This window comes from Trachurus trachurus (genome assembly GCF_905171665.1).
Source record: "Trachurus trachurus genome assembly, chromosome: 16".
Lineage (NCBI taxonomy): Eukaryota > Metazoa > Chordata > Actinopteri > Carangiformes > Carangidae > Trachurus > Trachurus trachurus.
In genome coordinates this window covers 14209045-14236920 of record NC_139902.1, presented here as the reverse complement: position 1 = coordinate 14236920, position 27876 = coordinate 14209045, and the positions used below count along the sequence as shown (strand labels likewise).

General features: G+C 45.4%; 1 protein-coding gene across 3 annotated transcripts in view; it reads right to left on the bottom strand.

Moving 5' to 3' along the window:
* The window catches only part of LOC310999604 (nectin-2), an 81707-nt gene that overhangs the window by 49233 nt on the left and 4598 nt on the right, over positions 1–27876 (bottom strand). For all 3 annotated transcript variants that reach the window (XM_083990092.1, XM_083990093.1, XM_083990091.1), the window contains exon 2: positions 498–607. In XM_083990092.1, coding sequence (XP_083846218.1) covers positions 498–607 — 110 coding nt within the window. The remainder of the gene's footprint in view (positions 1–497; positions 608–27876) is intronic.

Sequence of the window (27876 nt, the reverse complement as noted above, 5' to 3'; positions counted from 1 at the left end):
TTGTTTGGAGTAATAAAACATTGTGTTAAATGTGATGAAGGAAAAAAAACTATTACAGCCTCAGGATTTTTTCTGTGGGCTGTGATTTGTTAGATTAAGATTTAGAGTGCCAAATAAACAAGACACATGGACTTCAAAGCATTCATTGTTTATTTCAGATCACTATGAATCACTTTTATCCACCTGTTTCATACCTGCAGAATCAGGTTAATGCACAATTGACTTAATTTAAAGGAAAATAAAGAAATGTATTTGTTTAGACAAATATAACATTTTTTACTGTATGTTGACTTCAGTTGTAGTCCTAGATAAACTCAGCAATTCTCATTGTGTCAAGTCAGCACAATGAGCTGCATTTTCAGCATGTGACCGACATTTTCATAAGAATGTAATATCATGAAGTACGGGTGTGGTGGGATTAGGATAAGGAAGTAATTAAACCCTAACTGAAAAAAAAGGAAAGAAAAACAACTGCATCGTGTCTGTGTGTATCTGACCATCGTGAGCTGGATTCCAGTGGCATCGGTGAAGGCACAGCGTAGGTTGACTGTCTGGCCGGGATACGACGAAACCTCTGGCTCCACCTTCACTCGCTGAGCAGTTGCTCCTGGAAGAAACCAAGACAAAGACAGAGAAACATTAATGTCTGTTGTTTCCTTTATTTCCAAACTAGGAGAGGAGACAAAGAAAGGAAACAGATGAATAGTATCGGTACAACGCCTGCCGGTGATAAATGAGGACAGTGGGGAAGTGTCTGGTACGACAGAGGACAGCATTAGTGAACCCAGGCAAGTAGGCCAAGAGTCTGGTATCTCTCCATGACTGTGCGTGTGTGGATGAAGAGGCCGAAAAAGAGAGGGATGTATTCTGGGGAAAAAAGAAGAGGAAAGCCAGTCCTCTTTTGCTCATGGGTCATAAATCATCAGGATGGGTTTCGCTTTTCTATAGCCTGTCATTTGCTGTGCCGACACATTCCTGTGCAACAGCTAAGAGTCAAAATAAATATGCTTTCCTTGGTGTGTTGTGGCAGTGGGTGTGCGAGAAACAGAAAGAGTGAGGGAGCTTTAGAACGACAATCTGTCCGTGTATGCGTGTGTGTGTGCAATGCGTGTGTGTGTGTGTGTAATCCAGGTCTCTGTGAAAATGTAATTACTTGTATGAGTAAGCGCGCATTAGTGTATGTCAGCAAGATGGTAGCTGTTTTAAGTAAGAATGGATTACCTGCAGATACATAACTTCAAATGTCTGCAGCCGGGGTTACATGTGTGTGTGAGTGTGTGTGCCCTTTCAGTGTGTTTACTGGAAGGATATCGTAGACACACGCACGCACACACACAAAACAGTATCAACGAAACACAATTTCCCCTAAAGACAAACAATTACTTGCGGAACTAGTTCCACCAGTTTGTGCTGAGCCAAAGCTGTTGTGTTGAAACTAATATGATCTTGAGGGCCGATGGAACGCACACATACACCCACATGAAACCCACATGAAACCCATAGGGTGCGAGATAAGAGGAAAGGGCAGCGCTGTCCTTTTCTTTTGACGAGCAATAAACACCACACCGTCTCTTCTCTTGGGAGATCTGAGATATCAATACGGAGGAAGAGAAGAGGGAGGAATGAGCGAAAGACTGAGTGGGAAAGTGGAAGAAAACAAGCCTTTCCTAGAATAACACCAGTTCTCCCAGGACCAGCCCAATTTACAACCACAAAACAATCCCCTTGTAGCCGCAGAGGAACCTCTGGACGACCACTAAGCGGCCCGTGGGAGCGGCAGAGAGCCTTATAGCTGCTGGAGAGAGGAACCGCTCGCTCTTTTTTACTCCCTCTCGGACACACACGCAGACACACAAGCATATCTGTGCAAGTAGACGCACAAAAGCACGTGCACTCACACATTCAGACACATATGAGTCCCAAGACAGCTTTATTGGCTTGTTATCTTTCCAATATATATCTTTCAAAAGAGTATTTAGTGAGGATCAATCTCCTGTCTGTCCACCTGAGTTAGTCTGACTGACTACAAATTAGCTGAGGGACAATGGGAGCTGGAATCAGGAGCAGCAGAGGAAGAAAAATGGGGATAAAAGGTTAGTGAGGCCCTTGATTAGCTGTCTTGATTGGGGTGTCTGGACAGAGTCAGACTGAGAGGTCATTACACAATGTGGCATTGGAAGATGACTTACTGTGCTTCAGCACCAAGCAATATGCTGTACAGTAGTATTTAGTTGTTACTTGTTTCACTTCACTGACTACTGCATACAATTGCATTTAGTTTTTAGAATTCCTTTCGTTTACTCTTAATTATTTCATTAATGCACATGAAGCCATGTTATTTTGGTGTTGCTGAGCGTGTGACACACTGTGGAGCATAATTGTTGCTAAACCCATTATCATTGTGACAAAAAAAGTAGTGGAACAGGAAAATGCAATTAGCATGTTTTGAGAGTCTATCTACAGTGCTGCTGACTTAGGGTAGTTTGCTTGGCTTCAACAACATCTGATAATGTGCCTAGTTCTGGCTTACAGACGGTGCAGACTAATTCTTGGGTTTACAAACAAGTCTTAGCTGTTTGTATGAAGTCAGGTCAGCTGTGCTTTACTGGGGGTCTTTTGAGATTAGCTTCAGAGGAGTGTGTATAGTTTTACCAGGTGCTTCAGTGGAATATAATTACTATTCAATTGATAAGTGCTCTCAGCAGCATACAGACTTATTTTTGTCTTCGACCTTGAGGAGGGAAAAAAAATGTCCACATTTCCAGGAGGAAAAGCTTGCATTAGTCGGGCTGTCGGCCATTGTGCGGGCTAATGCTGATTGATTGATGCGCTCATTTGCAACACAGTCAAGTCGGGCTATGGCTGCGTTTGTCTCCATTTGCCTGCAAGTTGTCCATTTTACAGAAGTCAAAAGTAACAGCTAACAAGCCCATTTAAACTTCAGTAATTATAATTGTGTTACTTAATTTGAAAAAAGTTAATCCCAACACCACTCTGCATCAATTTTTGTGTGTTTGTGTGCAAAAATTTTGCACAAAAACACATGCAAGCATGCAGAGCTGTGGTGTTTGTCTATAATAATGTAGGGAAGACCTGAGCCGGGCTGGGCCGGGCCTGTTGTCTGTCATTTTGAGGCAATAAGAGCAGAGCCAACACAGGTCAACTCCTGCCAGAGCTTAGATGAGAGACAGGCTGGCCTTATGAGACTCCATACAACCCCGGGGAAATGAATGTTACACACAAGACATACAAAGACTTGCACGCCATCATCCTCCATGATAGTCCCCAAACCCCAGCACTGTGGACTCAGAGACTCGGTGTCAATACAATGGCAGACAGAAGTCAGCGTCTTTGTGTGCGTGTGTGTGTGCGCACGTACATGGACACGACAGACTGGAAATGCCGAAGCAAGGCAGCATTTGAAATAGTAATTGTCAGTATAAATATTTAGAAAGGAATGGATTGTTCACATTAAACAGAAAGAAAGCGAGACGGGGAGGGGGAGAGAGACGCAAACTAAAGGGAATTACAGAAGACGGTTCAAGGGTAAGAGTGAGAAGAAAGGAGGGAGCGACACGGGGAGAGAAAGAGAGGGTTGGAGGGGAGGAGAGTGAGAACAGAAGCCTTGTGTCACCGCTGCTCTGCTCTACTTTACAGTAGCTCGGCTGCCTGCAGGTGACATACAAGAAACACACACCACGCCAAACACACGTGAAGCAACAAATGCGTGCACACACAAGCTGCCCTCTTCAGCATCCTCAAATAGTCAGATGCCACCATCCTGAGCACTGTCACCTATCATCATGTCTTTGACGCCCACATGATGAGACGCATGCACACGCACACACACACACTCACATTATGTTGATGGCATTGCGACAGCCCTGTCATATTAACACAGTCCTCTCTGATCCCTTGCCTGGTCATGCTGACATTTCCATATTTCCCACCATTCGTCTGTGAAGAGGGAAAATGAATCAGGAAGGATGGAGGAGAGGAAGTGTGCTTGGAGGATGGAGGGATGAAAGGAGGAGACGAAAGACAGCCTAGGAATGCCAAAGTGATGGAGGGTGAGCGTGGAGGAGGGTGAAGTGTAGGGAAAGTGGGGATGAAAGGGTATGAAGAGAACGTGGTGCCAGGAATAGAGAATGAAAGCGGAAGCGAAAAAGGAGGAAGTGGTGAGAGAAGAGGAGAGGAGGAGGAGACGGTGTGAGCTATAAACAAGGTTAATAGAAGACAGCTGAGGGACAAAAGAGGGAGACATTCAGGAGAGGGAAATAGTGAGTGAGTGAGTGAGAGAGGAAGTAGGTGGGAAAAAAAGGCGACCAAGAGCGATGTGATGGGAGAAACTAAAAATGGAGAGGTGGAGAGAGGGTGGGGGTGGGGGGGTGGCACAGGTAGAGAGAAACAGAGCGAGGAGAAGCAGATGAGAGGGAGAAGACTCCACACCTGACCTTGTGAGAAACACTGTGGCTGCGAATAGAGACAGAAAAAAACTACACAGTGAAACAGTGTGAATGAGCCAGAGAAAGCAAGAGAGCGAGTCACGCGCACAAAAAAAAAAAAAAAAAAAAAAACGGAAAAATCCTAATTTTCTCCACGAGCCCATTTGAACCAGCCGTGGCTTATAAAAACGAGCATACGCTTATCAGGCTGTGTCCGCCTGCCTCGCTGCCTGGCTGGCTGACTCCGACGCCTAATGGCATTCATGTCCTCTGCCTGATCCCCACTATAGTGGAGAAAAGCACAGCGTCAGGGGGACAGGGAGCGCAGGCCATCACCTAAAATATCTAATGGCCTTCAGAGCTCAGTGACTCTGCCATTTCATCAAGCTAGAGGCTATGCACTGTCAGGTGGGCTAGAATGAAGCTTCCCCATTCCCCACGTTCTTGAAGATTGCTTCCTCGCAGTTCATTGTGTATGTATGTGTGTGTCAGAGAGAAAATATGTGGGTGTGTTTTCCTTTGGCCTTTCTAGCACACTGCTGTCTCAATAAGCACCTTCATTATTCTTCCAGGTCTGTGTGAATTTCTCCATTTCCATTATTGTCTTGTTGTTGTTGTTATTGTTGGGCCCACCTTCTCCACTCCTCAAGAATAATAGCACTGATATAAGCAGCAGCGAGTGCGGGATGGAGCATCACGCTCCCGTCCTGATGGGATCTGTCTCCGCCTGCTCTGGCTCTCACTTTTCTTACTCAAACTTAATCTTTTTTTTTCTTACAGGGAGGACTTAGATTGATTCTCCGCTGAGTTTTGGACCCGAGAGTGGGGTTTGTGATGTCATGAAATGAGTTTTCATGATGCTGGGAGGGAAATCCTCCATCAGATTTCACGATACAAAGTCTCGGTGGCTTAATGATGTCTGCCACAGATCAAAATAATGCAATGCACAGTATCAACCAGCAAATCACAAGTCAATTGCTTGCGGCTCAAATCCTCTTCGGGTTCGTTCACTGGCAGAAATTGTCTTTATGCTCAATCCAGCGCAGTAATCAACCGGTCTTATGTCACTTATGTAGGAAGTCCCTCCAAACTGCTGAGTTGTTCATATGCAGAGCTCATCATCCTGCCATCTACTGTGGTGGAAATTTTGATGTGGTCTTATTCTGTGGAAATCTGTTAGAATGATTAGTGTAACCTATTGTACCCTGGTATGTTAAAGGGGAACTACTGTATGTCCGGACACTTTTCCGCTGTTTTGTTAACCCTCCTCCCTGCATTTGTTTTCAACAAAGCCAACAAGAAAGCAATCAATAGAGCGGTGGATAACGTTATTTATCATATTACGATGTGTATATCTGTGTAGTCTTATCTGTCATAAACAAGAGATTACTGGTCATGGGGTGTGTTTGCATTGCGGTGCTGCCGAGACGAGAGCTGGTACACCGGGCCGGAGGCACTGATCTTGCAAGTTTTCGGCCAAGAGACGCGCTAGGTGGAAGGCAGAGAGCCTCCATCCCTGTAACAAGTTATCTCCGAAGCTGTTTAATTAAGGTAAAAATCTTGCATAGTTTCTCTTTAAACCATCTGTTTGAAGTGAGGATGACCAGATGACCACAAGATAACCATGTGACTTATAGTATCGTAAATGCCTGTAGGGTAACATCTTGCATCTTGATTGCTTTATTGCCTGGAGATTGCCAGAGGCTTAGAAGTCAGTATAAGAAGGGGCTGCCTGCAACCACTGGTCAGTGGGCAAAACCCTGAGCTACTGGACTGCCATGTGGTTCTGTGCCTTGTCCCTCTCTATAGGGAATTAAACCAATGCATGTGATATTTCATTGGTCTTGTTTTTTTTGCTTTTTGACTCCCAACAACAGGCAGATCTAAAAAATTCCACAACACTACAATCAGGGAGTGCCCCTGACTGCATGACCACATGGGTATCCATGCTATTAGACATTCAAATCATCCCTGAACTTCTGCCAAACAAGAATCTGAAGTGTTAGGAAAAAAAATGGCCATGGATGATCCCAGCAGGTCATGTTTCCTGTTCATTGTTCAGCGGTCTGGGGTTTTATTCTCAGCAGCAAAACAGTATGTTCATGTTTGTGCACTGGCCTTGGATACAAGTGGTTTCTAAATGAAAGCACTAACAAATACAAGCATTGTGAGGCTCCCCATGTGTAATTTCTTTCTTTTTTGTTTGTTAGTTGGTGTTTTCTTTTCTTTCTTTCTTATTTTTTTGGGAGACATTGGAGCTGAGGCACCGATTCAATTTCGCAATTATTACTTTAGTTGTAGTTTTGTACAATACAGCATGTAAGTATTTGGGCAGTGACACATTTCGTGTTATTGTGGATCTGTACTCAACGAAATGGGGTTGAAATGAAACAATAAGTGAGGTTAAAGTGCTGACTCGAAGCTTTGAGGGTGTTTCGGGGCATTTACTTCCATAATGGTCACCTCAGCTATGGGAATAAAACTGTTTTTCTTCAGTTTTCAAACAGTGGAGCTGGACAATGGAAAGGCTGCAATTCCTGTGCTATTTAACTAGAGTGGAAATTAACCCTGTACAATTAAAGTTTCACCATAATTATAATTTTAAGTCCATTGTTACATTAAATCCAACTCTTTCAGAGCTGACCTGTTTATCCCTCTCGGAGAGCAACAGCTTGTTCTTTCTCATCCAGTGCTCAATACCGTTCCTTTTATCGTTTTAAATAACCTAATATTGCAGTTTTGTGCCTGGTGCACCTGCTATTTGGACACTGACTGTTCATTTTCTTTTGCTACTCCGTTAGCTCCTTTGTGCGGCTTTGAAAACTCATAAGCGGTGACGGTCAAATGTGTATTAAAGCTGACATGTGCCATCTGACATTCTGCTCAAAATGACCTGCCTGTGCAGCTGCCCTTATAAGTGTGATTTCTCTGTGATGTTTCCATTATTACATCTGAACTAAAAACAGTGACACCGCTGTGGCTGTGTGTCATGTCCGAACTGCTGCTGGTCTGTACTAATAGCCGTTATCAGCTGGAGTCTGGAACAGCACCAACCTGAACCTGCCGTCTGCTGCTGCTGCCGCTGCCCGACACTGTTGCAGTACTGGTTACTCTGACCTTCACACAAAACACACACACACATGAACGCAGGCACACATGCAGCACACACACTCCTACAATGAATGTGCATACAGTGTGCATGTGCACACACACATTTAGATGTGGATACTTTGGTATGCAGGGAGCAGAGTGGGAATGCAGCTTAGCTTTGACAGGCCAGGCAGTTTGACAAGCCAAGAATAAAACTAGGAAATGAAGACTTGAGATGTGTCTCGTCTTCTTGTTGACCTTTCCACTGGGCTCTCTATATGGGGCCAATCGATTGCACATGAGAAAGCTACATTTAGCCATAGCTACTGTGCATTACGGACTACTCTGATGACATCCTATCATAATCCATTCATGCTGTTGGCTTCACTTGCGGGAGCAATTTAGTCAAAAGCACCTCGGTTTGGTGAAGTAGCACACCTCAAAGAACTTCAAGGCTATCACATGTGATATAGTCTCAAAAGAAAAAAAAAAGAATCATCACAGATGTTCAAGTGGGAAATGTAACAAAGAAAAAAACAGTGGTTGGTGTTACAGCGAGGTTGCATGCAGGAGACAGGAGGTAAAAACCAACTCCTGTGATGCAAGAGGAGCAGGAGGGGGGGAAAAAAAAGGTGTGAGAAGAAGGGAGTGCTACATTTCACTTTGTTCACAGTGACATGATGAAATACATGATAACCGACTCTGAACACAGTGTGGAAAGAGAAGTGGAATCAGACGCACAGGCAGAAATGAAGAAGGAAAGCAGAAACGCATGAAATGCAGCAGAAGGGGAGCGAAGGAGAAAAAGGGGCTTTGGAGGGAGGGACACAGGGAGACAAGAACAGGCTTCAAAGTGGCAAGGAGAAATGAACAGCTGGAGGAGAAATCTGCACGGGGAGGTGTGTGTGTTTAGTGAATGTGCGTGTGTGGGTGTGTATACACATGCATCTGTATACTGATGCATATTCCTATTTAGTTGCCCGTTTAGAACAAACATGCCCTAGGACTCCAGTGAATATCATTTGCAAAAATAAGCATTTGCCAATTCAATTAAGTGCATCATTTTAATGAAAAAAGACCCAACAGGGTTTAAAAAAAAACAACAACCTTCAAATAAAATATTAAGTTTCATACATGGACACTTCACAGCACAAAATGCCACAGCTTCAACGTATCCAATCCTGAGCTTGACCTCGGTCTTGTCATGAAAGTCTATACACTATGCATGAGTTTGAGAGTAAGAGGAAACGGGCAAAGAAAAATTCACAATGGGATCTCCGAGCCATTTAACTGCAGGGGCGCTGACATGAAATTACATACACAATAGATATGCACACAGCTCTCTGTGGACCCTCTCTCACTCTCTCATCCTCTATCTTTCACTCTCTATTACATAGATTCTACAAACCAGCTACTTCAAGCCTCGCCAGCTCTGTCGGTCAAACCGGTCTGAAAAAGGTCTGGGTAATGTTTATTTTGAATGCAACTGGAAAGATGGGAGTGATCCATCAGACACACATGGTGGTTTCTTTTTGTTTTAGCGCAGTGTATCACACCTCACAACAGGATGAACCTTACAACCAAACAGCATACGCAACATGCTTAATCATTTAGCATCTGCCAAGCGGAGGGAAAGCCGTGCATACCAGATAAAAACGACTTGCAAAGTAGTCAAAATGGTGCACAGGTGTGTGTGTGTGTGTGTGTGTGTGTGTGTGTAATGTGTGTTTGTGTGTCTGTGTGGTCGTGGTGAGACAAAACACATTTCCACACGTTACAACTGCTAGGTAAAGCATAACCACATTTAGACAGGCAGTCACAGGAGCGCACAAGATAGTACACACACTGGGTGGAGAGGCACTCTTCTCCACTGGGTGAATTATTCATCCCCGGGTAAGAACGAAAGCAGTGTGCTCTCCTCCTCCTCCTCCTCTCATCTCTTCATTATTGATAGACACCAACATCTACACTGTACCTGACCCAGGAGAGAGGGAGGAAGGAGAGCGGATGAGGGAAGAAGAGAGATGGTCAAAGAGAGAAGAGAGCGATAAAGAAGGACTCGGGGACATAAAGAAACACTGCAAGTGTGTGAAGTGGAGGTGTATAAAACATAAAGCACGAAAAGGAAATGACCGAGGCCATCAGACGAGAGCGCGGTTTTTATGGTATTGCATGTTTTAATCTGGCGCTGGGCCCGTTCGGGTCAGTAAAGTCTCGCTCGTAACAGGCAGTTTACTGTGGACAGGAAGGACACCGCTTTCCTAAGCCAAACAAATAACTGCTGCTTCCATACTGCCTTGCTACTGCTATCGCTTCAACCCACTGAATAAGTGACTGAATAACTTACTGGCTGGATGGCTGACAGACACCCAGCTCCCCTGCGGCTTCCTGGCTCTGCTTTGTCTGCTCGGGCCCTGCACATCATTCTACAGTACCTCCACACTGCTCTCGCCTTCTTTCGGCATCGCTCACTTTCTTTTTTTTTTTCCCTCTCCCCCCTCTGTGACATAGCCCTGTCCTGTCTTTTCATTTCGAAATAAATCCTTTTCATCCCCCTAGCTCATTCTGCTGTTCCTTGACTATTTTTTTTTTCACTCGCTAGTTCTTTTTCTGTCTGACTTCTTCATTCTAGCCCTGTGTGCCATCGTTCCTTCATGGTAATTGTACTGGGCATGTTATTTTAGCCCTGCATGTAATATTGGGTTTTACTGCCGGGTGACCATAGTGACAGATCTACAGTCGGTGTGCAAGTATAAAATGTAAATTTGGCGCTTTGGGAAAACATTTTGCAGACAGGTCTGGGGTCAGTGTCTAGGAAATATCTTGATATATTCCCCATTATGCATGCTGAGGCCTTGCACCTCTTTATCAGGTCTAGCAGCAAGCTTGCCCAAAAAAATCCTTCAGACATCACTCTCTGAATGACTTTGGAAGCGTGTCTGTTTGTTTGTGTGTGTGTGTGTGTGTGTGTGTGTGTGTGTGTGTGTGTGTGTGTGTGTGTGTGTGTGTGTGTGTGTGTGTGTGTGTGTGTGTGTGTGTGTGTGTGTGTGTGTGTGTGTGTGTGTGTGTGTGTGTGTGTGTACGTGTGTGTGTGTGTGTGTGTGTGTGTGTACATCCACTGGCAGCGTTTCACTTCGGAAATAGCCATGAATTAAAGGCTCAAGCTAAGTCAGAAGTGCACGGCTGGAAAAAAGTGCCAGATACTTCTTGCAAATGTCCAAGGAAGGCTGCATATGCGTGTGTGCATCCATCTCTTCATCCATCATTTTGTGTGTATACAGTCGTCTCTCGGTATGTCAGTTGTTAACATAATGTGATTACGCGTCCTATTTTCGCCTCCCTAACAACACTTGGATGTGAGAGTCTACCGAGGTGTCAGAGAGGATATTTCAGGCTGGGTGTGATCCTTTCCCCCGAATTAAAAACGGAGCTGCCTGTTAAAGTGAGAGGAATTCCATGACAACCCCGCCTCCGGTCCCAAACACAGCTGTGTTTCCAGGTTTTTCTCGCCCATGTTCACCTTAATTTCACCTTGAAAGGAGAGGTGGGGGGGGGGGGGGGGGGGGGGGGGGGGTGGTTTCCATTCCCCAGCTGCTCGTCTGACAGTGTCACTCAGATCTGCTACTGACAAGCCCATCGGTCAACAACGCTGCCAACACGCACCTCATTCATAGCTGAGGAGGTGAGAGACCGATCCAATTTATACTGCACATTAAAGGATTAAAACGCAGTGCTGTGATATGACGGAGACGGCTATCAACACAGTCAGTCTGTCAGGAGGATCACACAGCATGTTACCAAATCAATGCTGGCCATATGGAAGACAGAAGGTCGGGCACCGCAAGCAAACAAACAAGGAGGAGCGGGACCAGTATTATGATAAACTGATGACTGTGTCCGTCACAACACACAGCAACAACCAGCTGGATTGAATTACTGATGGCAAGCCTGTGTAGGAGCTCTGAAAAGAAGTCTGCAGGGAGCGATTTGAGAGGACAGGCGAGTTATGTTCCAAATTGCAACACCCACGTTTGGTTTCAAAAAAAAAAAAGAAAAAGAAAAGTTGAGTGTGTCTACTCTTGCAAAAGTATTGCTAGCATGAGCAAAACTTATGATTTGTTATGATCATGACTCATACAACTAGTGAAGGGCTAAAATATCAGAGACACAGAAAAGTATGTATCCATGTTCAAAAAATAATAATTTCAGTTAACCTTTTTTTTTACAAAAAGATAAATGAGCACCACAAATGAGGAGGAGGGCGGCAACAATTAGTAAACATCAGACAGGTAGGATGTAGCAGCACTGAGCAAAAAGATGGGAGTGGAAGACAATAGATAAGGGAAGCAATTAAAAGCAGAAAGAAAATCGTGCATTGTATGTGAGGACAGCTGCATTGTATGCGCTGGAGTTTCTTTCCTGCAGGTCTGCAGTGAGCTGTGAGGGCGGAGGTGAGCGGCCCTTTGTCTTTAAGCCTCAATGGGAGGCAGGTAAGATGAAACTCTGCACTTCAACACAAACCTCCCCATCAGCTCTGCCATAAAGGATGAGGGGAAAGGTGATACAGAGGAGGGAGGAGATGAAACAGAAGAGAAGAGAGAGATGGTGGAGAAGTGTCGTTTCTATAGGGTACAATGGAAAAGAAGACTAACAGCAGGAACGAACGAGGAGTTAGCGCTCAGGGTTATTCACTGGCTCGCGCTCCGTTTCTTCTCTTTGTCCTGAATGTGAAGATCAACTTTTATTATGCCCTGAAGGACAGTCACTATGACAACTTGCCTTGAGAACACGGTGTATTGTTTTGATTCTGACCGATGGGCGAATGAATGAGCAGCAAAATGAAAGACAGACTTACAGCTCGAGCAGACAGGTCACAAATTTACATTTTAAACAAAATACAGTGAAAAGATGAGACGGGTTGGCAGCGTGACTACAACCAAGGTAACGCAATAAAAGAGAACATACTATACAAGACATCAGCAGGCTATATAGAGTACACGGCTAAAACTATCTCTAAAACAGCTCCACAGACAGATTAAACTTCTCATAATAATCAGGCAGGAGACAATTAAAAGCCTCACAATAAATAAGTAGAACAAAAACTACAGATCATTAAATAGCCAGAGGAGATGAAGGCCACAGAAAAATATTCTACAAAAGCAGGTAAAGCACACCCTCGTGACAGCAGCAACTCTTCTCTCATTTGCAGAGACTCAGCATGCAAATCATTTCTCTTACAATTTATTAGTCACACAGGAATCCACGTTGTGTGCTAATTTCCAATGAACTGCAAGAATAAGGTGTGAACAGCTCTACAGGTTGGTTCTCCCCTTTACTGATAACTATGAAACCTGCAGATAAAAGGAGAAGGTTAAAGGAAAGATTGTTTAGAGAGATTAAGAATAGCTGCACTGACGCATTTCACTCTTTGCTGTCAACATTTAACCATTACTGTGAACACATCCCACCGTAATTAATTGTCAAACACTTCACTGGACTAATATGCTGACAAATTACATTCTCTCACGCTGTATAACACTGGGGTTGCTGCATCTAAAAAGCAGTTCTTGAACTTTGGGTAGTCAGGCTGAAACAGCCAATTGACAGAAAGTAATCACAAACTATGTCGATAATCTATTAATTATGGAGGTTATTTGTCAAGCACAAAAGCCAAACATTTCCCGATATTCTAGCGTCTAAGACGTGACTTTGGTGAATTATATTATTGTTATTAACTTGATACCTCTGTGGTCTTGATTGTTATTGTGAGGAAAAAATACTTCAATTTGCAGACACAGCTTTTGGCCTTTGGGCTATTTTTTACTATTGAAAAATAAATAATAAACAGTTTAATCAATAATGGAAAATTATGTTTAATACTTTCAGCCCTATGGATTGTAACAACAACTATAGACAAAAAGAACAATCTTGATCCTGTTTTGAACCCTGAGGGTGAAACAACAATGCGGTATTGATTTGTAAAAAAAAAAAAAAAAAAAATGACAATATTACTGCATCCTCAGGTGTCAGTACACATGATGAAAAGTAAAGGAGGTCAGCCAGTCAAAAGAGAACCTCTTCTGTGTCAGTCAAGAAAAATAAATAGGATACATCTATGAAACAATGAGGTTAATTAATGGGGTTAATGAAAATCAAAAACCAATCAGAACCAATCAGTCTATTTAAAGATACAGTTGCATATTAAGAGAAGGGAGAAAAAAACGTTTGCAATCGGCAACCGAGCGTGGGGCTTCGCTGGGTGTTTGTGTTGTGGATAAACTAACACATTTTCTGGGGGAAACACTGTACTTGTTGTGCTGAAAACCTTTACCTGTCTGAAAAAGCTAGTGGATCAAGTTTCTCCTCAATAGCAGCATGGGCCCTGGTTTTAGCCTGTAATGGCTCAGCAATCACGATGATGCTACAATTGATCTGACTCTCAGAAGATTGAAACCACTTCCAAGAGATCATAAAGAGGAGCACAACACACACACACACACACACACACACACACACACACACACACACACACACACACACACACACACACACACACACACACACACACACACACACACACACACACACACACACACACACACACACACACTCTCTCTCTCTCTCTCGCTCACACACAAAAGCATTCTCACACACAGGCTGGAGCTGTCCCCTGTCAGGTCGTCATTACATTGGGTTGCAGCCGTCTTTGTTTACCATCTCCCCCCTTAAGGCAGAGTGACACACAGAGGATTGGGAAGTGAGGGATAGATAGATGGGGGTATGAACAGACAGAGATGGCCCTGCCATGCTCCAGTGGCCAGCTTCAAGGACAGACGGGCCCTTCAATATCCCAGTCTCCGTGTAATTAGACAGTGCTCCGTCATGCACCAAAGAATTGCTCTTATTTGTGTCATATTAAATGCAGCATGGATATCCCCGACTGTGCTTTGCCATTGAGACCCAATGCAAAAGGGGAGCAAAGGGGGATTTGTACAAATTTAATTACATTCATAATTCGCTCATCTTTAGCTGTAATCACTTGGGGTTAAGTTAAGTAAATCCACTTCCCAGCTAGCCACCCACGCTCCGTGTTGCTTTAGTAAGCAATGTAAGGTCTGGTTATTCAGGGGAATTGCACTGACAGACTGAACCTCTCTGAGTGAAAGTAAACATAGTTCTTGGGATGCAGTGGTGAAATATTAACAGCTGCACTCTTTCTACTGAAGTGCTGCATGCTTTGGTTTGGCACACTATAGCTCACGAGTGTGTGTGTGTGTGTGTGTGTGTGTGTGTGTGTGTGTGTGTGTGTGTGTGTGTGTGTGTCTGTCTGCCTGTGCATGATACTGTGTCTCTGAGGCCACCTGCAGTGCCTCCGAAAGGCAGGGAAAAATCTGCCACTGTGTACATCTTTGTGTGTCTGTTTTTGAGTCTTTGTGTGTCTGCCTGAGTGTGTTTGGTGCACCTCAGCCAAATCGCAGCGCAGGCAGGCAGCCTTTTCAACAGAGAGGGAGAGGAGTGAAGCAGATCAAACACAAGCCAACTAATCACAGACGCCGGCTAATTAGCGCAGTCCTCAAAGGGGAACCAGGAATGAGTGATGATTCCCCCTTATGAATTTCCCTGTGACGCTGCACCGTATGCCACCATGAATACTCAGTGGTCACGGAGAGAGGGGGAGAGACCAGAAGGCTAAAGTGCAGAGAGCCACCGGTGATCTGGCCTTGTTGTAATCTTATCATCATGAGCACAGGGGCAAAGTGGCGCTCGATATCTCTTATCAGTGTTTCAGTCATGTGCACAGGACTCACACAAACACCATCATTGTCACAACCTCACACATACACACTCACAACAAACTTTTATCTCAACATCCTCAAATTAGGCTGCACGTAACGTTTCCCATTAAGGGATTTCTGGAGCGATTAAATCCGGAGCGCGGTGATATTCCAGCCTTCAGAGCGCCGCGGCACAGGTTGACGCTCCTGTGCACGGGCCCGGAGTGCTGATTAGCAGGCGGATCTGCCACACTGATCCCAGATTTCCACAAGATCAGAGGCCGAGCTGTGAGCATTGCGGCGGTGAACGGCTGCGGCAACCAATTACAGATATGGCTCGCTCAGGCGCGTGCGTGCGTGCGTGGCGTGCGCTTATGCACATGCTCGCACTTGCACCCTGCCACACAGATGCAACCACACGCCTGTCCAGAAACAGATTTCTCCAGGCTGAAGTCATCAAAGTGACGTGAACCCACCCCCTCCTTCTCCAGCTCCTCTCCCTCTTCGCTTCTAATCTCAGACGAGAGGGCACCTGTCAGAGGATGCTCAGTTTACCAGCCAACCCTCGCAGAGATGCAAGCGGAGAGACAGAAAGAGAGCAAATGAACACAGAGACATTCACGAAAGATTCTAATAAGTCTATCTGAGGCAGCTCGGGCCACTGATGGGACTTAGCCGAAATGAAACGCACTTCATCATTCTTCTGGTGTCCAAGTCCCATTTCGTCTCTATACATCTTCACATCAAGCTAAACATAGATATTCTAATTCAAGCTCTGGGCCCTGGCTTTGAACAGCATTGTGCGACTGAGCAGATAAACACAAACACACTCAAACGCACACACAATCGCGCTGACAAACACACAATCGTTCACATTTCTGTCATTTCGCCAGATTTATGGAGGAACAATAACGCTCTCCCTCTGCCCTCTGAAAAAAAAAGAAAGAAACTGCCATCAATGGCCAGAATTTGTTACACATGATTACAGCGTGAGAGTTGGCATTCATGTGGCCGACAAACACGCAGAGATCCCAAACTTATTGTTGTGACAAAAATCTTAAATATGCTTTGAACATTAACAGCTGCATCAGGGAGACTGGGAAGCGAAACAAATTGCCAAGACTGGTCAGAGAATGCAAAAAGAGATCTGAGAATACAATTAAATCCACCAATTTACAGTTGAGCAACTGCGTGGCAGAGAACAAAAAAAAAAAGACGTAGATAAATAAGAACATAAGAGACTAAGAGAGCTGGAGAGAGAGAGTTAGCAGAGAGAGAGATGAGGGGGGTGGGGGGGGGGATGCTGCAGAGCTGAGCAACAGCTGCTGAGCATCACATCTGCTCCAAGTGGAGTCATCAGCAAACAGACAGACTAGAACCGACCCACTGAGGCAAGCCCTGGGGAGGGTGAGGGATGGACAGAGGGAGAGGGAAGAGTGGAGGGTGGTGGTGGTGGTGGTAGGGGGGGGAGGGGGGGGTTACGCCGAGGCAACGAGAGGATGAGATGAGAACGATACAGTTAAGAGGGACGCAGGGTGGAAAAAGATCCTGCTTCTGCAACCTGTTACTGTTTCCCCAAAATCGAGGTGATGGGCTCAGGGGAGGGGCAGGGGTACGGTGCACATTTTAGGACATCCTCAGGATCAGGCTTCAGCGTCAGACCTCAGATGAAAAGGTATGAGGTCTCAGGAAAACCTCTGTCACACTCGCACCAAACAGCCACATGAAAAATAGTCATCGGACTAAAAGGCCTAAGAAAAAAAACTTGTCACACTGAACTGCCTCAGGATAAAAGTTATCACGCTGAACGGTATCAGGAAAAAAAATTGGCAGACTGAACGGCATCACCACAGAAGTTGATATTCACAGATTCTGACTTTCGGGATCAATAACTCTGAGACGAAACGTTGTTCAGTCGTAACAGACTACTAGACGAGTCCGGCTACCGGCTGTGCATAGAGATCAATGTTATCCATCCAGAGAACAGCTTGTTTTTGGAAAAAATCTGTTTTTAATTATTGTAGCTAGTAGTCTGTGCTATCGCGACGTGAAAGAGGCATCATGTCTCAGAGTTACTGATCCCGGAAGTCAGAATCTATATCAACTTCTGTGGTGAAGCCGTTCAGTGTGAAAACTTTTGTGGTGATGATCAGTGTGACAACTTAGTTACTGATGCCGTTCAGTGTGACAACTTTTTATCTTGATGCTGTTCAATGTGATATTTTTCTTTCCTGATTCCGTTCAGTGTAACAACCTATGGCGCTTTTCCACTAGCGCAGTACGGCACAGCAAGGCACGGCCCGCTTTTTTTTCTTAGGCGTGTGTGACAGAGGTTTTCTTGAGACCTTATACCTTTTCATCTGAGGTCTGACGCTGAAGCCTGACCCTGAGGATGTCCTAAATGTACACCGTACAGGGGTGTGTGGAAACAGTCAGCTCAAATCACTTGTTGCCCTTTTCCCCTCCATCCCTTTCACCCGTCCCCGTTCTCAGCCCTTCTCTGACATCCTTCCTCCATCTCTCTCTCTCTCCCCTTCTTTCTCTTCAGCGAGACTGACAGAACAAGAGAAGCCTGTGAGAGTAAAGATGAAAGGCCTGTGAGGGAGGTGTGTGCGTGTGTCGAGGATGTGTGCGAGATGAATGAATGACCCCTCTTATCCCTCATCCCCCACTGGGTCCGTCGTGCTTCCCTAACACAATAGCTTTTTAAAAAAAAAAACACACATACATACGTACATACATACAACACCACAGGGGCACCGTGAAGGTCACGCTGTGGTATGTGTGTTACGTGTGCCTCACGTGTTTACTCTTACTCACTGGCCTGTTCCCACGGTAGGAAAATGAAACGCGTCAAACACGGCTGCAACAAGGCCGCCTCAGCGTGAATATCATCTTCTGCCCGGCTACATGTCCTGTGGCGTACACCTTCGGCCTGCGGAGAGGGCGCCCTGAGGAGAGGTAGGGACCCTGAGAAGTACACATTGTTCATTCATGATAGCGGCCGCTGGCAGCGAGGGCAACCCCGTAGCAGAGTAAAGCGATGTCATTTGGCAGCAAATGAAGGGGAAAGAGCAAAAGCAGTTTATGCTAGCGTCTATCCGAGGTCTCACAGCTAGCTCTAACATTAGTTAGCCCGGGCGCGGGACAAAGCTCAGTTTGTGTTCGCGTCTCGGCATGGTGGAGTAAACATAGCTGCTGCTTCACAGTTTCCTCTGGCTTGCCATCTTCTCTGCTCTTATCTCTCCCTCCTCCACCGTCACCCCCGCTGCCTAAAAAGAACAATCTACCGACGCAGCATGCCCTTCCAAAATATTTACTCACTCTTGTATTGGATGAATACAAAGGCCATTCTCTCATTCTCTCTTGATGTCTAACATTCAAACAAACCTTGCACCCACATGCACATGGTGGCTGCACCTGCTCTAGATCACACTCTCTCCCGCTCTCTCTCGACGCTGAGCACGCCCGCACACATTTGTTTACTGTGGGGGATTCCTCCCTTCCTGAATCTTCCATCTGTTTTGTGCCTTTCCCTGATTTTGGAGTTGCTTGCGAAAACATTTTTTTTTTTGTAACAAGTAAAGCAGCAACAGTAGGCACTCCTTCTTGCCTGGGGCAGGGAGTGTGTATCTGCTCCTCACATCCTGCGTGCACACACTTCTGATTCAATACCCCTGACACTGTCTTAACACCTTTTTCTCCGCAGCTCGTGCCCTTCTCTCCTCTTTTACCTCTGTATTCCCCTCTCTCTCGCTCCTATCTCAATCTGTCACCTTACATTCTCCCCTCGGCCCTCTTTAATCTTCTTCCTTCATTGCATCTTCCCTGCTAACCAATTTTCGAAGCAGCTTTTCCAACTAATCCAACACTTCCCCTTTTTAGCGCGCAAAATCCAAATATAAAGTTCATTAACAATCAAGTTCTCAAATCAAGCTGCAAAGCTCTGGCTTTCGACGGCTCCTCGCTCATTTGCATATGTTTGAGAACCAAGTCTAAATGAAATGATCACAGATGATGAACTACAAACAAAGACTCAGAATTACTCCTATGATGTGGCTGCATGTCGTATTCGTGTTTAATGTGATTCTTTTTTTATTATAAACTAAGCGCTCAAAATAGATGCAAATGAATGGAGAGTCAGAAAACGCCTGAGCGCCCACGGTGATGACACCTCCCCAGGGTGCCTACTGTTTTCGGGTGATTGTTCAAGCGCTCCTATGGGGGTGGGCGTGCTAATAAGTAATAATGTACTATCAAAGTGAAGCGCTGCGTTCAGTCTTCTGTCTTGTAGCTCTACAGTAGCTTTGACGACTTTCCAGCCTTCCCGTCCTCCTCTCTGGTAAAGGATGTGCTTCCATGGGCTGCACCTGTGTCTCATTACTGCCACTGATGGTTCAGTAACAGGCTTCTCCCTCCTCCCGCCATTGCGCTCTCACTCTTTTCCTCCCCTTAGCTACTGCCAACATACATTTACCTCTAACAGCATGGCCTGCACTCGCCTCTTCCTCTCGCTCATCACACCGCATGCCATTCACATGATGTCTGCAGCCTTCTTTTCCGTCGTCTCTCCTGCCATTACAGACTCTCTGTAAATTGGGTTTGTCAACTTAGGTGACCGAATGATTTTGTGCTAGACTTACCAATGCCTCCAATTTATCAGGAAGTCTTCTGAGCAACCTTTCACTCCAACGGTGCAGCTGTGCTTTTTAGCACATACAGTATGGCCCTCATCAATACTGGGTTACCGAGCCCTGTATCGGCATCATAATACAACTCCCCTACTTTCATAATGAAAACAATTAGAATTTTAGGGCTGCAATTAACGAATGCATTCATAATCAGTCAATTTGACATTGTCTTTCTCGATCAACTGATTCATTGTTTAAGTCTACAGAACTTTCAAAAAACGCCCAACATAAGTTGCATAAACACCTTGTCTCAGATATAGGAATTTTTTGGCACATTTGCTTGAAATCACTTAATCATTTCAGCTACGAATACTTCTTACATAGACCATATACACTGATATGGCACAGGTCCTGCATGGCTTAGTGCATGGCTGGTCCGGCTACTTCCCTTGTGAAGCCACAGCAAAAATACACTGAGCAAAAGGATTTATAATGACAGGATGTTTACAAAAGCATCCAGTGTTTACCGGCTCAAACAGAGAAGTGAAAAATGCAGAAGCAAAGTCAAACATCTCTTCAGTTAAAGTTCACCTCTTTTAACAATGCATCACCTGAACTAGAGTGCTGCTGTAATAATTCAATCTGTATGTTCTGTAACATCTCAGGCCACAGATTCACTGTGCCGACCTGCGCTTGTTTTGATATATCATCGTAGGCAGCTGCACTGCTGGACTCAAACTCCAATCTGTTCCCTGTAACTATTAACTCACACACAGTCATAGTACAACCGGGGGAATGTGTTATAAACTCTGATCCAACAGTTTGTGTTGCGCGGCAGTTACAGAAAGTTACAGGTGTTGTACAGTTACAATATTTCAATTTCCATTACATATAAAGACTTCCAAAGAAACATTAACTTGCATTAGTACTTCTCTAATGTCTAAAATTTAAATCTGCAGAGTGCATACAATACAATGGATTTCCATACATATACGTTATGTATATTGTGTATATTTAGCTGAAATCCTATCAAAGTGTCAGAGTGAAATCATTTAAGCTCTAAGACTTCCATCAGAATCCAGCCTGATATTGAATTATGCATTAAATATGTATTCAGACTGGTCTAACTATGATATCATAGCCAGTATCTGATTCTTTCAAGGCCAATTAACCCCAGTGTCAGCATTAAATGACCAAGTAAAAACTCAAGTGCATTCATTATACTTGACAAATGAATCCAATACCAATGGAGATTATACGAGTTAAAACCAACTACTGGGGGAAGAAAAAGACAGTCCAGCATTAGCCTTGATGGCTTCTGAGATAACTTGCTCAGAGTGTGATGGCATCCCAAGATGAGCGGAGGGGATTGAGTGGCTATAAGCATTAGAAGATCATGGACGGGCTCCCTCCTACGCCGTGCATATTAATTCCTCTAATGCAGCTAAGCTCAGCTTGTCACATGTTGACACTGCCTAATTATGTCATCTACAAGGGAGGAGCTTTTTTTAAAAAGGGCAGACATGTGGCGCGGCAGAGTGTCTCTGTCCATGGAGAGGTTTGGTTTACTTTAAGCTCGTTAGAAACCTTTAAGGCTGCATTATGGAAATAATGTTAGATCTGTGGATACCGAAGGGAGAGCAGTGGTGAGAGGAAGAATGAGCACTCAAGGGTGAGTATCTTAATATTTCCGGCGGGTCTACCACACAATGACCTTTTTACAATAACGAACCAGCCAATTCTTTAAGTAGTATCCTGACTGACAGGGGCGTCCATCAAACGCCCAGATCCCCCTCACCCGTGGCCTCTCGCCATCCATCAATCTATCCCGGCAGCCCAAACGCCGTCTCTCTCTGTGTAAATAAACAACAGAAAGAAGAGGAGGAGCAAAGAGCAAAGGGGGAGGTGGGAGAGGAAATCAAAGTAGGCCACTCAAACCTGAGACAGGCCGCCCCAGCCAGGTTCAGAGAGGAAAAAGCGTGGGGTGAAGGGGGAGACGGCAAGAGAGAAAACTCACAATGGGCTGAGGTGATGAAGAGAGAGGATGTGCAGAGGGGCGGGGGGTGGGGGCTCAGACGGGAGAAAGAGAGTCATCTGGAAGGAATGAGGAGGGGAGATAAATTGGAGGAGAGGAAGGGCACTGACTGGCACAGGGACGACAGCCAAATGAGCGGACGTGGAGAGGGAGTCATGTAAGAGAATACAGAAGAGAAGGATAGAGAGGAAAAGCATTTATGGAGGACATCAATAATCTATGCAAGATAAAGCAATTCTGTGTCAAAGGTACAGAAAGATATGGAGAGTGAGACCGTGGAGGAAAAGGGGGAAGAAGAAGAAGAAGAAGAAGAGGTAAACAAATGAACAAGAGAAAGTTAGAAGGTGGAGCCTGAGGGACTTCTATTTAAAACCAGAACAATGGAGAGCACTTGTGTTAGTTTGCACAAGCAGAGGAACCATATCCTCTTCCTCACCTCACCCCCCCCCCCCCCCCCCCCCCCCCCCCCCCCCCCCCCCCCCCCCAAAAGAAAAAACTTCCTAAGGCTGTGTCTATTTAAATGTGTGTTTAAACAGCGAGTGCTACTGCTCTAATCAAGGATGGCATCACAGCACATTCCCTCTCTCCTTCTCCCTGCCTGCCCCCCCTCCCCTCCCCCAGCATGCCGCCGTCTTCTGTCGCTCATGCACCCTGCATGACTGTGCCGTGGCAGAGATAAATTCATGAATCACTGGTGCACGAATCGGCCGCCAGCTTGTGGCTAAAGGAGAAAAAGTGGGAAGGAAAGGAAAAAAGGACAGAGGTAAGTGGATAAAGTGTTCCCTTTAAAAGCTTTTTCTTTTTTCTTTTCTTTTTTTTTTTTTTTTTTTAAAAGGAGGAGGCTCGGGAGATGTCTCCGAGCAACTTGAGGGAGCGTGCACACGCGCCCAGAGGGGCCTCGGTGACAAGCACAAGTCAGCAGAGAAGATACTCCGTCTTGCTCTTTCCGTCTCTTTCCCTCTCCTCTCTCTTTCCCGCCCCTCCCCTCCTGCTTCTTCCTAAAGAGGCCACGACAGAAAGCCAAAACAGCACGCAGCCAAGTAACAAGCAGAAGTATGATACATGCACAGTGCAAACATGTGTATCGCGTAAGAACTGCCAAATGTCTGAGTTTCTCTACCTAAATGCTTTCTGAGAAGTGTATCAAGGCCTTGTGTTCCATGGAAACGGATGGAAAAGGCACCATAGTGGTCCATCCACACAACAAAAAAAGGCCTCTCCATCATCTCCATTTCAAGAGAAACTACCCAATCATCTCTTGTTATAGGGCCATTTTCCCTCTAGGGCCTCTACTCAAAGACAGGTCTGTCCATTGATACAGGTGTGGTGCAGTGGAAAGGAAAAGGGGGGAGGGAGGACAATAGATGGCCTTTTCAATGGTCTCCCTCGGCTCACCTGGATTAGGGCAAGAGGAGAGAGGAGGGGGGGATGATTCTGGGGGAAGGAGGAGGAGGGTCTCTAAGCTTTGGCTGAGAACAATAGTGTCTCTGTTTTCGGCAACACCGACTATCATTCTGTCTAGCGGCAGCCGGCTGACAACCTGGACTAAAAACAAAACCCCGTGTTTGCCAAATTCTTCATGTGCTAATGTATCCTAAATGTAAAAATATGTTACAACAGAGTTCAACCCAAAATAACTCAAATGCATCCTTTCAAAACGTGGAACATACACGGTGCTTCAGTAAATGTAATAACACAAAGATGAATACAAACTTGTGCTAAAAAAAGACAAACATAACCTCTAAAAAAAACACCATGTTAGTCAATTTACAATGAAGATAAACATGATCATATTTATGTAACCGCTTGGAACCTGTTATCAAAATAGCTGCTGCTTCAATTCCTGCCAACTGACTCGCTGATTAAACCTATCATTATTGTCACTCAACTACATTTGACAAAAGGTTAAACAAAAAACCAAAAAACTGCTGACGACAGTTACCGGCTCCTTCAAGACTCTCATGTATTATTATAGCACACTTCTTCTTTTTGTAGATCAAGATAGTTCTGAAAGCAATGCAGGTGTACTGTTATACACATGTTGATCTGTATGCCAGAAATATAATTATACCTTTGTATTTATCAACCACTTTCTGATCAAGAACTGCTTCTGAAAGCTAGTTTTCAGTTAAGGCTACAGTATTGGATTGTACCAAACTCTACACTGGGAATTAACTCTTCAAATGTAATCCCATTTCAACTTCAGTGTGAGATTCTTGTTAGATGAGTCAAGCTGTATTACCGGCCTAGTCACTGCCTGCGGGGGAGATGAGCGTGTGACAGCATCTAACAGCAGGGGAGTGGACATTGTCAGCCTGATCCCGGCACTGCACGACAGGTTAGCTCTGCTGAAATGAAATAAAATCCTGCATCTGTTTCCATTTCCCCGCCGCCTCGCCTCCCTCCCTTACCTCAGCTCGCTCGACTGCTCGACTTTGTTCTGTCACTTCCCCTTTCCTGTCCTCTGTACAGTAATCAAGTGACTCAACCATCAAATCAGCCCAATATCCCTGAGAAGTGTGTGCATGTGTCTGCGGCGTTATATTTGTGTGTGTGTGTGTGTGTTTTTTTTTGTTGGTTGCGTGTGAGGGAGGTGGCAGCGATGTGTGTCGTTCTGCAGCCTGGGTGCGGGCACGGAGGCGGGTGAGATGATCGGGGGGAAGGGGGTCGCGGTGGGCCGGAGAGTGAAACACTGTAAAAGTGTCATAGCAACTTAACCTTCAAAAAATGCCCACCAGGGTGGAGTGGGAGGTGTTCTTGGCCATTAGACGAGAAAGAGGGAGAGGAGGACAAGTGTACAAGAAAGAGAAAGAGGGAGAATGATTGATATGTGGAGGAAAAAAACAGAAGACCTCGTTAGGGGAGGGAGGAAGGTACGGATGCCTGTAATACAAATGTCTGTAGGGAGAGCAGGGTCTGTTAAGAAGGGAGAAAGACAGAGCTGGCAAATGAGAGCAGGAGAGGAGAAGTAGCTAAGGCAGTTTGGATGGGCTTAAAGAGGAACTCCCAGGCTGACATAGGTGGAAGAGACATCTGGGGAATTGGACGGTGGGACAGGGAGAAGCAGAAAGCTGAGGGAGAAAAAGAAGAGAGGGTGGGAGATTAAGGGGAAAGAGAGCGTAAGAGGATAGAGGAAAGCAACAGACATTCCAATTACAGAGGCAGAAACGAGGGATTGATGACTAAGAACAGAGAGCGAAGGGAAACAAAGAGCAGGACGAGAGGAGGGGAGAAGAGATACAGTAAGGGACAGCAGTTTACTGAACAGATGGATCAATTATGCGGGACCAAATTACAGGGAAGAGGAAGTTGGAGCATTAGGGGGAAAAAAGGATGTAAACAGAGAACGACAGGGGAGGGCAGAGGAAGAATGAATCAAGATGGAGAAGTGGAAGTATAAGAGCACAAATGAGACAGGGCAGAGGGGAGCGAGTGGCCGATTAGAGAGCGGGCAATCAGTTCAGCAGACGAATGAGACAAATTGCTCCAACGAAGGAGGACCGGCTCTCCCCAAGGAGCCCCACCAAACCAACTCTGGCACACCCTGTTGACAAAACACTGGGCTGATAACTGAATAAACCTGCTGCCTCTATTTGACCTTAATGTGCTGTTTGCTTCAGGAGAGGATTTATACGCTCCTGCCATTTCAAGGCTCTGGGGACTAATGACGACTGCGCTGCTTGTTTATCAGCGTAACATGGCAGCACATTTTTAAACCAACAAGTGAAACAACAGATAGCACCGATATCAGCGGGCAAGATAGAGTTGTAGGATCATAACGGCGTCGCTTGTGAAACACAAGAGCACTCTCTGCATGTTTCCATGAAAAATAAACCTGTTGTGCACTATCTCTGCGATGGCGTCTTCTGTTCTCTTATCTCGTATTTCCGAGATGATATCAGTGTTAAAATACTACATTTTCTTTGTGTTACAGTTTGTAATTTTACCCCCGCTCCTCGGATAAATCTCCTGGGACCACGGGGAAAGGCCAGCTGAGATGAGAGCAGTTGTTGCGAGGAGGGTTTTTCAGGAGCATGACTCCAGAGTCCTGTCAGGACCCTGTCACAGCAAATTCAATTTCCTCCTGTAGCCACCCTGTCCACTGCCTCTGATAAGTGTGAATTTGACATGACCTTGTCAAAGTCAGATGTGGCGAAGATGCGGCATGTTGTCTACGCAACGAAAAGCAGCTGCAATATTGCATGGAACACATGTTGATAAAAGGAACAAAAACACGCATGGAGGAGAACAAAAAGGAGGGGTGAGGGGGTTGTACTATCAGCGACACCGGCTCGACATTTCACAAAAGTGGCGGCCGAGAGGACACAGAGAGGGATTAGCAGAGGAGGAGGGGACAGGGCGATGTTTCATGGTGCTGTCATGCCGACAGAGCGAGCCCTAAATGTTTTCAATATCACATAAGGGCACTGCATCATCCACCATTCAATACCGGATCAATAACGCAAACCACCTTCCACCTCGCAAACTACATTTAGACACATTAAGGTGACTGCTAATGAGCTGCTGGGTGCATGTGTGTGTGTGTGTGTGTGTGTGTGTGTGTGTGTGTGTGTGTGTGTGTGTTAGGGACACTCAGAGGAGGACACAGTCAAGGGCCTCAGTGCTTAGTTGCACAAAGATCTGCTGAGTGCATGATGGGGAGGATTTCAGAAATAAAAGAATGTGACAAAGACAGAAGAAAGAGGGGAGAGATGACAGAGAGAGTGTATGGGTCAGGTAACCATAATAAAAAGAGAAAGGTTAGTGCAGGCAGTCTTTTACTGTCCACAATGGGAAGCTCTTTGGCTGCTAAATATGTCTCCTGCTACAAGAGGGGGAGAAGACGAGGGGAGGGAGTTGCGACTAAATTACAAATGAGCTGATAATTCTTGGTCTCCCTGGTCGACTCCCTCACAGTTTTTCGAAACATCCTCCTTCATCCCTGCTGCCAAAATGCGGCGGCGTGGAATTTGAAAATGTCGACATCCTCGACCCCCACCACCACCGCCGCCGCCATCCCCGCTCGCCCTCCTCTGCTCCTCTTTTCGCGGCTCCTCCTCAGTGATTTTACTGTGGCGGGGGTCGCAGAGACACCCATCTCCCAAGTCTAGTTAATTAAAGGGATTTTTATTTTAAAGAGTTTGGCTGCTTTTCAATTGGATCCTCAATTGAAATTACCGCTCATTCTCCACGTCGGTTGAGCCCGAACGGGTCTGACCTGCATCTCCCTAAATTCCATCTGGGGTTTGTTAGGCGCAGGGAAATGCAGATTTGGCAAAAGGTATCTTAACTAATGGTGTGGAAATGTGTGTGTGACTGAAAAAAAATAAAGTAAGCCACATGCCTTTTAGCATTTTTATACCAGATAAGCTGCTGGCATGCAGCATCCCGCAAATAGTACAGTCTTAAAACACTCCATTATCTCGAAACATGTGGGTGTTTAGACAACGTTATGGCATGGTCTCTCACAGTGAACTCATGACAATGTGTGAGCTAATGCACACAGATTTGATGTAGATAACAGTTTAACCCGACACCTCTGCCAAGAATATCATCGACCCCCAGCGCTGTTGTGTTTTTGGAAACCCCTCGGCTCCCCCAATTCATATTAATTACACTTGGCATTCCTTCTAAGAGGAGGATTTCAGCTCATTTTCCTTTGGATCAGATGGGATCGGCTCCAGCAGTCTGGTTACCCTGGGAGCTAAACACAAACATCCCTGTGGGGGGCTCTCAGTGTGGCCTCGACAGGGGCCGCCATCTACCCAGCATGCGCGTGTAGGCGGAGGGCAATAGGGGAGACTTCCGACATGGATATGGTGCCATCGCGGAGCCGCTACTGGGCTTCGGTTCTCTGGGAACAGGAAAGCCACTATCATTACTTACATGTTTCAGGAAGA